The 16,505-nt window shown below is 51.1% G+C and overlaps 1 protein-coding gene across 5 annotated transcripts in view; it reads left to right on the forward strand.

Moving 5' to 3' along the window:
* PPARD (peroxisome proliferator activated receptor delta) overlaps positions 1 to 16,505 on the forward strand; it is a 77,003-nt gene that overhangs the window by 47,511 nt on the left and 12,987 nt on the right. For all 5 annotated transcript variants that reach the window (XM_027127040.1, XM_027127041.1, XM_027127042.1 and 2 more), the window contains one exon: positions 15,022 to 15,252. In XM_027127040.1, coding sequence (XP_026982841.1) covers positions 15,123 to 15,252 — 130 coding nt within the window. In that variant the 5' untranslated portion in view covers positions 15,022 to 15,122. The remainder of the gene's footprint in view (positions 1 to 15,021; positions 15,253 to 16,505) is intronic.

A 16,505-nucleotide genomic window follows, 5' to 3' on the forward strand; every position in this document is an offset into this window, starting at 1 on the left:
TTCTCTCTCTCTCTCTCTCTCTCTCTCTCTTTCTTTCTCTCTCTCTCTCTCTCTCCCTCTCCCTCTCCCTCTCCAGATAGTGGTAAGAGCTACAGAGAAAACTGAAGGAGGGAAGAGAAATAGAAGTACCCAAGGGTGGGCTGGGGTGATTTCAAATCAGGTGGTCAGGTTGACTGTCACATTTGAGCAAAGCCCTGAGAGGTGAGGCAGCAAGCCATGGTGAAACAACATTTTCAGCTGGAGGGGACAGCTGCAAAAGCCCTGAGGCAGGCTATGCCTGTTGCTTTCAGGACCAGAAAGGAGGCCGTGTGCCTGGTGCCTAGTATCCTGGGAGGGAGGTAGCAGGCAGGGGCACCAGTTCTGGAAGACCTCCAAGCCAGTGTAAAGATGGGCAGGAAGCGCCTGGAGGGATGTGATCAGAGGAGGAACAGAATCTCACTTAAAGGGATCGGTCTTATTGTTGCGTGGAGAGTAGTGGGGTGAAGCCAGAAGCAGAGAAGCCAGTTAGGAGGCTGTTGCGATAATCCAGGCAAGAGATGATGTTGACTTGGACCAGGATCCTAGCAGTGGAGGTGATTAGATCCTGGGTGTTTATTAAAAGCAGAGGCAACCAGGTTTGCTGACTCTTACATTTTGGCCTGATCATCTAGAAGGTTGGAGTTGCCACTTACTGAGATGAGAAAGACTTTAGGGGAAATGTCAAGGGCTTGGTTTTGGATGTGTTAGGCTTGTGACATCAGTGGGCATCCACGTGGAGATCTCAGAGAAGCTGGGAATGGAGAAATAAATAGGGGAGTCATGAGCATATTGAAGGTGTTGAGAGCCATGAGCCAGCATAGGATCATGCAGGGAGGGAACGTAGATGGAGAATGAAAGAGACCTTTAGAGATTGGGAAGAAAATTGCTGACTGGCACCAGCAAAAGAGATTGATAAGGAGCAGCCATTGAGGTCAGAGGAAAACCTGGGAGCCAAGTGAAGAAAAGACGTAAAGGAGAAAGGATCCAGCAATGTATCCCATGCTTTGGTGAGTCAAGTAACATGACTATAATACATGTTCAGTACAGAAAGTTTTAAAAGTAGAGCAACATAAAAATAATAAATCACCTACCACCCTATTCGTACAAGGAAACTTCACTCTTTCTCTAGCCTTTTTTTTTGGCTGTGTTGGGTCTTTGTTGCTATGTGTGGGCTTTTCTCTAGTTGCGGCAAGCAGGGGCTGCTCTTCGTTGCAGTGCACGGGCTTCTTATTGTGGTGGCTTCTCTTGTTGCAGAGTACGGGCTCTAGGCACGCGGGCTTCAGTAGTTGTGGCACGTGGGCTCAGTAGTTGTGGCTCGCGGGCTCTAGAGCACAGGCTCAGTAGTTGTGGCGCACGGGCTTAGTTGCTCCATGGCGTGTGGGATCTTCCCAGACCAGGAAGGGCTTGAACCCATGTCCCCTGCATTAGCAGGCGACTCTTGACCACTGCACTACCAGGGAAGTCCCTCTCTAGTCATTTTTATGGGAACTATGCTGTCTCTGTAGTTTTGTATTCTGCTATTTTTCACTTAACAAGTTATTAAATATTCTATGGAAACATGATTTTAATGGCTGGATAATACTCCATTTTCTGGGGGTGCCCTAATTCATTATCCATTCGTTTATTATTGGGCATTGAGTCATTTCTGGGTTTTTTTCATTATTAAGAATATTTTTTTGTTGTTATAAAAATTGGTTTCATTATTGTAAATGACATTGCATCGAACAGCCTGGTACAGTTTCCTGTGAGAGGAATTACAAGGTCAAAGGACATGATCACTTTTAGGTGAAGCTTAAATTTGGAAGTCACAGTTTCTCCTGGACAGAACTTAGCTGTAGGGCTCTTCTGTGTCTCCTCTCCCTTCAGGGATGTTCAGAAGTCACTCTGCCCTGCTGACGCCCATTTCTGCCTTCCTCCCCTCCAATTAGAGTTGGGCCGATCCGAGTTCTGTTCCCCCTCACTAGGCCTGGCCGCCCCTCGGTGCGCCACCCCTCACCTTGCCACCAGCCTCTGTCCCCTCACCCAGTTTGTTCATATGGCTGCAGGAGTTAGAGCTTCCCTCAGGCTCACTGGAGTGTCAGGATGAAATAGTCCAGTGTAGGTGCTCAACACACTAAGCGAGGTCACATACATGAAGGTGCCTTGTGAACTTTAAAGGGCTGGCCCATGTCCAAGTCTCAGTTCTGCTTAAAAAGAAAGGGGTATGAGTAGCGGTGTCCAGTGCACGCCCCGTAACCACACACCCCCACACAGCAGGGCCACTGAGGCACAGGCTGGTGTGCTGGCGGCGAGAGCTGGGTGTCAGAAGTTTGGGGGGCTTGGATGGAGTTGTTGGGCCCAGGAATGTGGGGGCTGTTTGTGTTAGTTGGCCTCCTGCCAAGCAGTGCCAGGTGCCACATTTGCTCCCCAGACGTGTGTGTGTCGCAGCCAGGAATCCCTAAGACCAGAACAGTGCTGGGAGGCTGGAGCCCAGGCCAGTCAGAGCAGGAAGGGATCTTGGAGTATCTAATCCTGCCCTGACGCTCTCCTCAGTGAGGACGCCAGTGAGGTGACAGGAGACGCACTCAAATCTGTGTAAGGGCCCCATGCCTCGGCTGCTCAGCCCGGATCCTCCCGGGAATGGAACGGGCGGCTGCTTCCTGCACCCAGCCCAACCTTCCAGGGCTCTGGGAGGTGGCCTTCTCGCTCCCACCAACACCCCAGCTGGGTTTGCTGTCACCCTGGCCTCTCGGAATCCAGCTGAAATCATCTCCAGTTCATTTCCAAATGCTGCTCTCACCCTGCCCATCCTCTTCATAGCCCTCCTAGGCTCTCCGCTGCCCTTCGGATAAACAGCCACATCCCTCACTTGCCCTTCGAGGCCCCAGGTGATCTCCAGCCTCAGCCAGCCCAGCTGCCCCGTGCTCTCGGCACGCCAGCCGCGCGGCCCTTCTTTCTACCCCTCAGAGGTTCTGTGCCATCCTCCTCCCTTCTTGGGGTCTCTGTCCCCCCACCTGCCTGCCTCTTAGTCAGGGACCACGTCCTCGGGACCCCCTCCCCGACCAGCCACACTAGGCTCACGTGGCGGTGTTGGTCTTTCGGCGCCCTGGGCATCGTTCACAGTTAGGTGTTTGTGTTGGGCATATGATGGTGAGTGCTTAACAAATATTTGTTAACTGAGTGAATGAAAACTGCTGGCAGCAGCCGGCACCAGAGGAAGAGCGGAGGGCACTGGCGGCATCAGCAGCTGTAGCTCCTGAGGTCCTCGGGTGAGAAGGTTCTGGAAAGGTCCCCAGCTGTGGCCCTCTGCCCGTTGGCACCCCTGCCCTTACCTCCAAAGCCTTCTCTGAGCAGGGAGGGTCCTCAGCTCTCAGGCTGCCAAGAAGAGGCCTGGCTCGCCTCTGGGCAGGCCCTTCTTTCACCTCCTCAGTATCTTTCAGTGTATTATTCAGTTTTCTTTCTTCGAAACACTTAAACGTATCTCCCTCTCTTCCCCCCATCATGAAAGCGTCCCATGCTCATTGTAAAGAATTTGAAGAACACGGAAAAATATAGTTATGAAAATAAGAATCACCCCTCAGAGGGAAGCCCCATGAGCAATTTGGGTCATGTCTTTCCGGTTTTGTTCCTGTGCATCATGTGCATGTTTTGACATCGCTGTGGTTCTGTTGTCTGTGAAGACGACTTTTAGTATCTCCTCAATCCTCCACTGCTGACAGTCCGTGGCAGCTCGGCGCATTGACCTGCATGGGGGTGAGTGGCCGGAAGCCGGCCACCCGTCAGGCCCCTCGCTGGTCCCAGCTGAGGAGCCCTCCTGCCCACTATGATCTCTTCTCTGGGCACGTTCTCAGGTACAATAAAAGGAGGCCGGCTTCTCCTTTTATTGTAGCTTAGCTCCACTCCACAGGGCTGACAGGCTGGCTCTTGGTGGAACTGGAAGAATTCTAGAATGGGGGGTGAGGGAAGGGCCTGGCAGACTTTCCTCTGGTTCCCATACTCTCTGCACAAAACCAGCTCCCAGGGCTTCCCTGGTGGCGCAGTGGTTGAGAGTCCGCCTGCCGATGCAGGGGATGCGGGTTCTTGCCCCGGTCCGGGAGGATCCCGCATGCCCCAGAGCGGCTGGGCCCGTGAGCCATGGCCACTGAGCCTGCGTATCCGGAGCCTGTGCTCCGCAACGAGAGAGGCCACAACAGTGAGAGCCCCGCGTACCGCAAAACAAAAAACAAACAAACAAAAAAACAAAAAAACCCAGCTCCCAGACTACTCCTGGGGTGTTGGCCTCAGGGGACCTGCTGGGGTGAATCCATTCCAAGGCCACACAGGCCTCTCACGTGCCCTGAGGGGAGTAGGGTGACCGAGATTGACAAATGGGAGCAGAGAGCACCGTGGAGCTGCTGGTCTGGAAACCCAGGGCACTGGGTCAGTACTGGGTTAATGACTGATAGGGAAGCTTGGGAGTGCGTTGGCCAGGCCCCACTCCCATGGCCTCTCTGATCCTGAGCACTCTTCCGCCCTGTAACCAGAGGCTGCTGCTCCTCACCCCGCTGCAGTGAGGGAAGGAGGAAATGCAGCTACTAGGTCGTCCCAAGGGGCGGGGGAAGGGGCAGACGTGGAGAAGGGTCCGGGCCCATCTCTCTGAAAGAAGCGCAAACCCAGAGCAGGGCGCCCTGTCAGCTCTCCCTTCTCACCGTTGATTGTAAGGCAGGGAATTGGGAAATTCTGGGTTTAGGTCCCTGGAATAGACCTGGAATGTCACTTGCTCCATGTCATCCCCTAAGGCAAGCCAGGAGTGATGACAGTAGCAGTAGCCACAGCCCCATTTGTTAGGTGTTTACACCCAGCACTGTTAAGCATTTGCGGTGTGGTTATCTCATCCGCATGACGGCCGCTCAGGTTAGGTGGTAGTAGGCCAGCTTTAGGGCTAAGAAACTGAAGGGTTAGTGTCTCCCCCAAGTCACAGAGAGGGGGGGCAGAGCCGGGGTTTGAACCCAGGCCTGACACAGAAGCCTGTGGAATGAACTTCTGCGGGGTACTCGCTGCATCTCAAGGGCAGTAATAGGTGAAAACTCATATAGTGGCAACTGTTACAACTGGACACAGTGTGGCTCAGGTTAATGTTTTTAGTCTGTTTATTCATTCAAAGAGTGTACGTTGAGCACCCATTAAATGCCTGGCACCGTGCAAGGTGCCGGGGATCTACCTCTGCAAGATAGATAGAGAGCATTGTGTGGGGAACTGGTAACATGGTGAGAACAGACCAGCTAACAGACGTTGCAGTTTGATGTGGTAACAGCAGATCTGGAGAGCCTGAGTCAGGGTTGCAGTAGGAAGGAACAGAATAGGACTAGTCAAGGGGAGCTTCCTAAAGGAGGAGGTGCAGGCAGGTCTGGAAGGAAAGTAGGCCTTAGCTAGTGGCGGGGATGGCATTCCAGGCTGAGGCTGGTACGAGCCTCTGTTCAGAGAGTGATGCTGCACGTGAGGCGAGTGGGAAGAGCTGGGGAGGGAGCCGGGGACCAGAGCTTATGGCTGTCTTTAGCACACAGCAGTCATTTTCTGGCAGGGAGTATTCAGAAGGGCTTTAACCAGGGTGTTCTTGACAGAAGAAGTTCTTGGCATCTAGACAAAGGATTCAGGGATGATGGCTCCAGACTGAGACTAAGAGCAGCTTCCAGATCCAACAGGGCAAGGACTTACCAGCTTCTGGTCCAGTCTTGCCCAGCACCACATGCAAGGCACAGCATAGTGATTAAGACTTGAGCCAACCTGCCTGGACTCAAATCCTGCTCCTCCAGTTACTGTGTGACCTTGACTCAATTACTTTCCCTCTCTGTGCCACAGTTTCCTCATCAGTTAAATGGAGATAATAATAGCACCCGACTCTTAGGGCTATTGTGAGGATTAGATGTGTCAGTATACACACAGTTTGGTGTATTATAAACCCTTGGAGAATTGGAAGCTGGTACCATTGTGATGGAGGTGGTGGACACGAGGCTTGGAGCTGTGACCCACCTTAGGCTGTGGTGCAGGGAGAGGCCTGACAGGATGCATCACAGCTGAATGGGGCCTGACACAGAGTAAGCCCACTCAGAGCATACAGCCTGCTGCTGGGTGTCAGGGAAGCTCTGTTTCCCAAGGATGACTGGACTTGGTGGAAGGATTAGGGCCCCAGGTGGCTTGGTCGCTCGAGCCCCAGACCAGGCCTCTCTGGAGCTCTGGGTCATCTGGGTTAAGCTCCTAACTACCTCTGCCTGTGAAATCTACCTGCCCAGTGGGAAATGGATAGAGTCGTGCCCCTTGCCCAACTTTAGCTCCTAGAAGGGGAAAGAAGGTGGGATGCTTGCTTGGCAGGCTTTTGTGAGCATGTATACACACAACACGTGTGTGAATGCCAGAATCAGAGTAGCCCAGGTATTTGGTTTTGTAAGAATTTCTTTTGGTAGCGACTCCATTTTCTGTGCAAGGGCCGCAGAGCAGCACCCCTCTCGTTCTGGCTACAGGACCCTTGTCCTGAGGACAGCACCAGCCTCTTAAGTGGGGCAAAGCTGTGACACAGTCAGAGGGTTTCTGGCACTGGCACAGTGCTGGGGGGTGGCAATAGCAAAAACCAAGGTTTCTCAGCCACATAAAGGTTAAACCTAGTGCCAGGTGCTATTTTTAGTGCCAGGACTGAAGGAAGGAAGAAGGGAACAGGGTGCACTGCAGGGAGAGTGGAGGCTGTGGTGGCAGCTACCTGTGAAAACCCAGCCTGTAGGCCGCCCAGGTGAGGTGGGGGAGGGCCTAGGGAATAAAGCGGCTCCTGGCTGGGCAAGCTGAGACCAGCGGTGGGGGCAGGCACTGGGGAGATGGGCAGACCTCAGCTGTAGACGGAGCACCCAGGGCTGTGTGAAAATGGATGGCTTCCGGCAAATTGCAGGGATGGGCCCCAGCATGGGGTTGCATCCAAATAAGCAACAGCCCAAGGGATGTGTGTGGGTTTTAGAGCAACCAGACTGCAGCTTCCCTCCCCCTGCAGCTGCTGTCCTTAAGAGGTCACAAACAGAAGGGACAGCTCTGGGCTGGGAAGGAACATCCACCTGGAATCCAGAGACCCTGGCCGCAAATCCAAAGCTCTAGCCAGAGCCCAGAATCCCATCTGATTTCAAGAGGCCACCGCTTGCACCCCAGAAACTGAGAAGAGTTCCTCTGGTCATGGTGAAAGAACGTTCTACCAGCTGATATGTGGAAGGGAAGCTGAGGCTCAGGAGCGTCAGGTGTGTAAGGTGGCCCCGTGCACACAGCTCCTCAGAGGCCGGGCTGGGCTTGGGCCCCGCGGTGTTTGCACCCCGTGGTCCTCTGCTGCATCCTCTAGCGTGTTCTCTGAGAGACGCCTGTCAGGCCAGGCGGGCCTGGGCTTTTTGTCACTTTCCTCATCTGCCCAGGGGAGACCACGGGGCTGGTCTTGTGGGGACTTGTGAGGATTGGGCCGAGCCTGCCTTGCAGTAGGAACTCAGTCAGCTCCTGCCCCTCCCTCCAGGATTCAGTCCCAACAGTGACCTCTGTCCCATCTCCCAGGGTCACTCAGAGCGTCAGAAGATATGAGGGAATATGTGAGAAAATATTTTGTCGAGTATCTGTACAGGGAAGTGTTGTTTTTCCTCCTCTGTTTCCACCTGCCTGGTGTGCCTGCAGTCCTCACACCCCTCTCTCCCTGGCTCTCATTACCACAGCCTGTGTGATTTCCCCGTGTCCACTGACACCCAGGCTACACGGATCCCCAAGCAGTTTGTTCTAATCAGCCTCATCCGCTTACTCCTGAGGTCAGTGCCACCACTGTGCTTCTGGCTCCTGGGTGTCCCATGATCTGGCCCCTCTGTCACCGTGCTGCTCATCCTCGTGACGCTGCTCCTCAGAAGCCTCCTGTAGCCCCTTCAGCCACAGGCCTGGTTGAGGGTCTCTCACCACTCACCTGCCCCTGCCTCCTCTACTTCCAGGCTTTTCAATTCTGTGGAGCATGAAGAATCAGCATCTGTGATCCTTGTTATTTAGATAATCGCCAATTTTTGTAGAGCATTTTATTCGAGCCACGACGGTCACACACTGTTCTTGGTGATCACCGAGGTCCTTTACAGTGCTGTCACCAACCCCCTCCCCCCAGTCCCACTCTCCTTTTTTATCCTGCTACTATTTCAGTTAGGATTGTGTTCAACTGCACGAAACCGAAATCTGGCAAACAGCGCCTTGTGAAATAGGCATTTAATGTTTCCACCTAGGGACTTCCCTGATGGTCCAGTGGTTAAGACTCTGCGCTCCCAATGCAGGGATCCCAGTTTCGATCCCCGGTCAGGGAACTAGATCCCACATCCATGCTGCAACTAAATATCCTGCATGCCACAACTAAGACCCGGCACAGCCAAATAAATAAATTTAAAAAAAAAATTTTTTTTCCACCTAATAAGTAGTCTGGAGACAGGCATTCTAGGGTTAGTTCAGCAGCTCCGTGATGCTGTGGTGACCCGGCTCCTTACTCCTTTCTGCCCCACCCTCTTGACCTCTGTTTCCAGAAGACCTTCTAGTAGATTTCTTTTTTTTTAAGTCTTTATTGAATTTGTTGCAATACTGCTTCTGTTTTATGTTTTAGGGGGGTTTTTTTTGGCCGCAAGGCATCTTAGCTCCCCGCCCAGGGATCCGACCTGCACCCCCTGCATTGGAAGGCGAAGTCTTAACCACTGGACCACCAGGAAAATCCCTAGATTTCTGTTTACATATTGTTGGTCAGAATCATCACATGAACACTGTAGCTGCCAGAGAGTTTGGGAAATTGAGTGTGTAGCTAGGCACGTGGCTGATCCAGAGAAAATGGGGACTCAGTGAGAAAGAAGGGGAATTGGAATCGGGTAGCAGCTGGAAATGACTGCCCCAGGTGGCGGCTCCTCGTTCCTGGTCAGAACCATGTGGCGGAACTGCACCTCTGAGCATTTCCCTTGCTCTGGGTCTGGTGATTCCCAGGTTTAATGCTCAGGGATGATCAGGGATTGATACTTGAGGAACCGCTTTATGCTAACCATACTCACATCCCTGCAAATGGGGGCAGTTCATGCATCATGAATGAGTAAAGCAGCCTAGGAGTGACAGCTGGAAGCAGTGAAGACACTGCCAGTGGAGAGCGCGATTCCAGGTAAAGGGGCCGCCACTGCCTAGCCCCTGGGTGGGCGGTGGGCAGGGGCATGCAGGCCAGGTTTGCCCGATTTTCAAGAGAAGCCAGGGAAGTCCCTTGGCAGTCCAGTGGTTAGGACTCCACACTTTCACTGCGGAGGATGTGGGTTCAGTCCCTGGTCGGGGAACTAAGATCCCACAAGCTGTGCAGTGCGGTCCCCCCACCCCACCCCCCAAAAAAGAAGCCAGAAAGCCAGATTTTTTAAAGCTTTTTTAAAAAACTCTATTTTGAAAAAGTCTAGGGTTACAGAAATATTGTAAAGATTACCAAACTTACCAAAACTAAGAAATGAATGCTGGTACAATGCTATTAACTAAACTAAGCAGATTTTACTTGGAACTTCCCAGTTTTTCCACCACCGTCCTCTTTCTGTTCCAGGATCCAGTCCACCACCCTACGTTGCATTTGGTTGTAATGTCTCCGTCTGTGAGACTTTCTCAGTCTGAAAACTAGAATTTTACATGACTTCTCCCAAGTTTTCCCATTCTGCTGCAATAATTTGGAAATTACACAGTCTATTTACAGTGTCTTAGTGGTTACCTTTGAAATTTTTCTGTGTACATTTGACTGAACTGTAAAGTTCATCAACATCTCCACTTGCCTCCTGAAAAATAAAAGGACTTGAGCAGTTTAACGTTGATCATGCCCTCTCATCTTTCACATTATTGTTTGTAAGTTTTGCTTTTTTATTTTATTCCAATTTAAATTATTTTTAGAACAGGTAACATGCCTATAGTTCAGAATTTAAAAGGTACAGTACTAATACAACATTGTAAATCAACTATACCCCAATAAAAATTTTTTTTTAATAAAATAAAAATAACAGGTACAGTGAAAAATCTCTGTCCCATCAGTGACCCAGACACTCAATTCCCTCCCCAGAGGCAACCAGCGTTCCCAGTTCTTAAGTAGCCTTCCAGCGCTATCTTACACATACACAGTCAAATCCAGCTTCATTGTATCTTCTTTGTGCAAAGTATAGCTCTTCACTTCATTCTGCAAATTGCTTTCTTCCCTTATTAATATATCTTAGAGATACTCCCAAATCAGTCCATAAACATCATCATTCTTGTTTATGGCTGTCCCCTGTTAATGGACATCTAGCTTGTTCCCCACATATACTGGTCAAATAATACTGTAATGAGTAATCTTGTGCTAATACTTTATGTCACTGTACTTCAGTGGAAGGATAGCTGTAAGATACAACCTAGAAGTGGTATCTCTGGATCAAAGGGAATGTGTCCTGTAATTTAGATAGATGTAGCCAAATTACCCTCTTTAGAGGTTGTGCTAATTTACCTTTCCACAGGGACATGTGAGATGATGTTTCCCCACGTGCTTAGCCACAGAGTGTTAGCATCTGTTTGGGGTTTTTTTTAAAAATAAATTATTTATTTATTTTTGGCTGTGTTGGGTCTTTGTTGCTGCGTGTGGGCTTTCTCTAGTTGTGGTGAGCGGGGGCTACTATTCCTTGCAGTGCGCAGGCTTCTCATTGTCATGGCTTCTCTTGTTGCAGAGCATGGGCTCTAGGTGCACAGACTTCAGTAGTTGTGGAACGCAGGCTTCAGTAGTTGTGGCTTACGGGCTCTAGAGCTCAGGCTCAGTAGTTGTGGCACACGGGCTTAGTTGCTCCGCGGCATGTGGGATCTTCCCGGGCCAGGGCTCGAACCCGTGTCCCTTGCATTGGCAGGCAGATTCTTAACCACTGCGCCACCAGGGAAGCCCCATGAGGGTTAGCATCTGTTTTAATCTGATTGTAAAAAGTATATTTCAGTGTTGTTTTAATTTGCATTTCTCTTTTATGAATGATGTTGAGCGTTTTTTCATATGTTTAAGAACTAAGTGTATATACCTTTTCTGTGTACATTTTTTGTATCCTGGCCCCGTTTTTCTATTGGATTGCTGGTCTTTTACTTAATAGTTTGTAGGAACTATTTTAGGGCAATTAGCCCTTTGTCTGACGAGTTGCAAATACTTTTCCCAGTCTATTATCTGGGTTTTTTTTTTCTCTTATGATGGTTTTTTCACCTTGTAGTAAGTTTGTATTTTTATGAAATCAAATTTATTAATTTTTTTACCCATTAAGCTTTATGGGCTTAGTATCCACCTTAGCTCTTCTCCCACTTAGCTTTTCAACCCTTTTTATAATTCATGTATTTTTGTTTTAACTTTAAAACCTTTGATTTATTTGGACCTTGTCTTGGTATAAGATGTAAGGTAGGGATCCAGATGGTTATTCACTTGTCCCAATACTATTTATTGAAGAATCCATCTTTTCTTTTTGGTTTGGAGTGCCATTTTTATAACATTAAAGTCCCATATGCATTTGTATCTGTTTAGGGACTTTGTGTATGCTCTTTCAATGATTATCTATTCATGTGCCAGTACCACACTATTTTAATTACCATAGCCCTACTATACAATTCTTTTTATTTCTCTTCAGCTAATTCCCTATCATGTTTGCCAGAGTACCTCCACTCAGCCTCTTTGCTTTCTTCAAGTCCCATCTTTTACTCTCAGTAGACCACCATTCCTCCTACTTAAGTTAACTAACAAGAGTGAAGTCATTCCCTATGAGCTTTAGCACACCGCCACCACCACCCCCATACACACTGTTGCGATACTTTGTATTTTCCTCATCCTGTGCCCTTGAATTATTCCTCTTCCATCAGTCGTCCTGCCCCAGCTTCCCCCTTGAATCTTCAGACTGTCTTTCTCTGAAGACCTCTCCTCTAGCTAGCCACTGCTTACTTGAGCCTCCTCTATTCCAAAAAAACTTTTCCTGGCTTTGCTACTTTTTCAAGCTACATCCTCTTGTACATTCCTTTCCGTGATATATTCATTAAAAAATTAGTCTCTATTCATTGTCCCAGCTTACTAGCTGCCACTTATTCTTCAGAGCTCAGGTTTCCATCCCAACCACTTGGTTGAAATTTGTATAACAAGGTCAAAGATGACCTCACAGTCACCGGATTCATTGGCCATGTGTCAGTTTATCACCCTTGAACTCTGCAGCATTTGAGATGGTTGACCGCCCACTCCCCCCAAAAAACAGCCCTTCCCTTGTCTCTGAGACAACCGGCTGTCCCAAGTCTCTCCTGTCTCTGGCCACTGCCTCACTGTCTGCTCTGATGCCTCTTCCTCTGTCCTCCCTTGACGTGTCACTTTCCTTTGGTGAAATGAATTCCTTCTTGCTCCTGTCACGTCAGTGAAGATTCCCCCCCTGCCCCCGACAAATCTCCAGATCCCCAACTCCCCAGGTCTTAGACCCTAGCACTGAATTTCCAAACTGCCTTTAGGAGACCAATTAAGAGGTCATTGTGTCAATCCAAACAAGGGAAAATGAAGGCCTTGTGGAAAGGAATGATTAAGAGGGAACGATTTACCATCAGCTGGAGGTTGCTTTGCTGTGGCACAGTGGTTCTCAAGCTTAGCTGTGCGTTACAGTCACCAGGGGAATTAAAAATAAAAATCCTGATGCCCAGGACTTCCCTGGTGGTCCAGTGGTTAGGAATCCTCCTTCCAATTCAGGGGACACGGGTTCGATCCCTGGTCGGGGAACTAAGATCCCACATGCTGCGGAGCAACTAAGCCTGCACACTCTAGAGCCCACGTGCCGCAACTACTGAGCCTGCGTGCCACAACTAGAGAGAAGCCCACACGCCACAACAAAAGATCCCATGTGCCACAACTAAGTCCCGATGCAGTGAAATAAATAAATAAATAAATAAATAATATTAATTAAAAAAAAATCCTGATGCCCAAGCTGCTTCCCAAACCAATCAAATGAGAATCCCTGAGGATGAGCCCAGGCATCCATATATTTAAAAACTCCCCAGTGGAGGTCGTTGCCTGCAGCGAGGAAGACACTGCCCTGGAAGGGAAGGCTGCCGCCACCCCTGAGAGCCAGGAGCCCCAGGCCAAAGGGGCAGAGGCTAGCGCTGCCTCCAAGGGAGGAGACACAGAAGAGGCAGGGCCCCAGGCCGCAGAGCCATCCACTCCCTCGGGGCCGGAGAGTGGCCCTACACCAGCGAGCGAACAGAATGAGTAGCTGGGTGGGGGCAGGTGGGTGATATCTAAGCTGCAAAAACTGTGCTGTCCTTGTGAGGTCACTGCCTGGACCTGGTGCCCTGGCTGCCTTCCTGTGCCCAGAAGGGAAGGGGCTGTTGCCCCCTAGCCACGTTCCCTCTCCTCCTCTCCCTCCTGTGGATTCTCCCATCATCCATCTTGTCTTCCTCTTAAGGCCAGTCGAAGACGGTCCCTTGCAGTTTCCCAAGTTAGGTTAGTGATGTGAAATGCTCCTGCCCCTGTCCCTGCCTCCTTCCCTGTCCCCACCCGTACAGAAGAAGGCAATTGCTGGTTTTCTTCCCCAATTCTTCTCCAAGTAGGTTTTGTTTACTCCCCAAATCCCTGAGCCAGAAGTGGGGGTGCCTGCACTCCCACACCCTGAGTGTCCACCTTCCCCTGCTGCGTTTGTAGTCTCTTGTGCTGTGCCTAGTGGCACCTGGGCTGGGGAGGACACTGCCCCTGTCTAGGTTTTTATAAATGTCCTACTCAAGTTCAAACCTCCAAAAAAGAAACAAAAACTCCCCAGTGATTCCAGTATAGCCAAGTGTGCAGGCCTAGAGGAGGAAGAGAGAGGGTGTGGAGTGTCAAATGATTCCCACCTTCTGGCTTTGATAGGTGGGTAGTTGGGCATTTGGGTCACTAAAGTAGAGATTACCAGAGGAAGAGAAGGGCGGGCTTAGGGCCAGATGGTGGCTTCTGTTTGGATAGGTTGAGTTTGAGCTGCCTGTGGAACATCCAAGGTAAGGTCCCACAGGTGCTTGAATTTTCCTAAAGCAGGTCTTTTCTGCTGTTAATCTTCCAGGCCTGCAGCACCACAGGACTGGGTCTAGTTACACACACTCCCTACGCCAGGGCATTTGAAGTGCTCACGCCTGGATAAAACCCACCTTCCCAGCCCGCCCTTCAAATCCTCTCTCCTTCAGCGCCCCACGCCTCAGCCAACAGGGGCCCTCACCACTCCTCACTGTGCTGCCTCAGTGTCTTTTCTCAGGCCGTATTCTTGAGAGGTGTTCCCTGCCGGGCGGACTCTCTCCCACAGCACCCGTAGCCTTACCCTCTCCGACTGCAGCATCTGTGGACAGTATTTTACTTGCTGAGGGTTGGAACTGCCCCCTCCTGGGTGATGTAGACATGGGGGTCACCACCCAGTAACCCAGATTCCAGGACAGAGTGCATCGCCCCTTGCCTGACGGCTCTGCATTGAGCGTCTGGTTGCAGGTCTGCTGTCAGCTGTGAGCCTAGCGTGCCTTTTTCCCACACCCAAACACAGGAAGGGTAGGTTCAACTCCCTTGGAGAAAGGTGGCTTAGGAGAGCGATGATTCTTGGGCCTGGGTCCTGGTGGGACAGGATGGGGGTTGGGAGGTCTGATGCATATCAGGATCTCCAAGAGGACTGGAAAGTTTGGAAAAGCCCCTCAAGTCATTCTCATGTGGCTCCTGTAGGTTCAGGAGGCTCAAAGAGCAGGATGCGGGGAAAGGTGGCACAGGGGTGTATCACCCCGTCTGGCTACCGGAAGCTGCTCTGAACCCCACAAACCTGCCACAAGAGCCAGGTGGGCAAAGGGTGGAGGGGCAGTGACCTGTGATGGCAGGATTAGAGGTTCGCACTGCAGGGATGAGTCGCTCCTGCTCTGCGAGGGCAGGAGAGGCAGAAGTGCCCCTCCAGTCCCCCCAGATGGCGGCCCTCGATCCTGCCCCACTCCATCACCCTCTCGTCCTCTACCCTGCCTCCCCAACCTCTCCCTGTCTTCTCCTTTGCCCAGGCTGACAGGAACTGCCCTGTAGAGGTCCATCTGTGTTCAGACCCAGAAGATGCCAGAGCTATGACCGGGCCTGCAGGTGTGGTGCCGAGGGGAAATCAGCCATGGAGCAGCCACCGGAGGAAGCCCCTGAGGTCCGGGAAGAGGAGGAGAAAAAGGAAGTGGCGAGGGCAGAAGGAGCCCCAGAACTCAATGGGGGACCAGGGCACTCACTTCCTTCCAGCAGCTATACAGGTAAGGGGGAGCAGGCAGGGGACATGGGGCAAAGGGGGCACAGATGGGGTTTGGGGGACAGGGAGCCTGGCCCTCTGCTAACAGCATCATCATGGGGTGCAGGGCAGCAGGGAGGTTAAGGACTGGAGCCAGACAGCCCAGGGTCACACCCCTGCTCTGTTGCTCATCAACTGCAGGATCTTGGGCAAGTTGCACCCCTTCTTCCTGTAAAACAGACAGGGATTATAGGGGACGTGCACACAGGCTTTTGTGAGAATGGAATGAGTTAGCCTGTGTAATGCACGTTGTCATCATTATTACTCCACCTCTCCTACCACAAGGGATCTGGGACAAATGTGCATCAGCAACATGCCAGAAAGATCATCTGTACCTGTGATTGTTAGGATCAGTCAGAACACACAACTCAATCTGGTACTAATTACACATCATCAAGGTGCATTGTAATTAGGCAGATGCTAAGCACTTAGTGACAATGACGGGAATTAGTAATACTTTCGTGTAGCCAGACAGATTTTAGCTTCTCCTGTCTAACTTGTTGGTTCCCCTTTATCTACTGCCAGCAGCAGTGTAGACGTTTTCCTCTGGTACTTTGTACTGTGGTGTCCTCATCTTCATCGTCATCATCATCATGCTATGTCCACCTTCAAGGGCACCCAGACGCTGCACCCCCCCCTCAGCCCCTGGCTCTCCCTGCTGCTGCTGCCGCCCCTTCCCTGCTCCCTCCACCCGAGTACCAGCACATTCAGCTGGTCCTTTCTCCCTTCCCTCAGAGGGTACTCAGCGTCATTAGAGGATGTGCTGCTGGGAGGGGCATCCTGATTTTGCTGCTGGCTTCAGCTGAAGGGGATCCTGACCACAAGTGGTGATTCAGAGCAGACGAGCAGGCCTGCCCCACAAAGATGCGCTCTGGCTCCCTGTGTCTGCATAGGGAGAAGGAGGCAGGTGGTGTCAGGAGTTAAGTCAGGGTGGGGGCTCTTGGGGTGGGACAGGCTCCTGCTTGAGCCTGCACCTAAGAGAGGCCTGAATCCTTGGGCCTTGCTTGCTGCTGTGAACCTACAAAGCAAAGTCCCGGGATTTTGCAGAGGTTCTTCCTCTTCGGGGCACACGGTGGGGTAGGGTGAGGGGAGAGCCATCATCCAGTGCCTCTGATCCCACCAGACACCCTGGAACAACCAAAGTAGGCCCAGTGTGATTTCAGGGCTTGCGAGAAGGTATCCCCTATCCCCCAGGGTAACCTACTCCCTGTTGGTTGG

Source organism: Aethalodelphis obliquidens, unplaced genomic scaffold (assembly GCF_003676395.1).
Source record: "Aethalodelphis obliquidens isolate GAN/ISIS:26980383/991018 unplaced genomic scaffold, ASM367639v1 scaffold31, whole genome shotgun sequence".
Taxonomy (NCBI): Eukaryota; Metazoa; Chordata; class Mammalia; order Artiodactyla; family Delphinidae; genus Aethalodelphis; species Aethalodelphis obliquidens.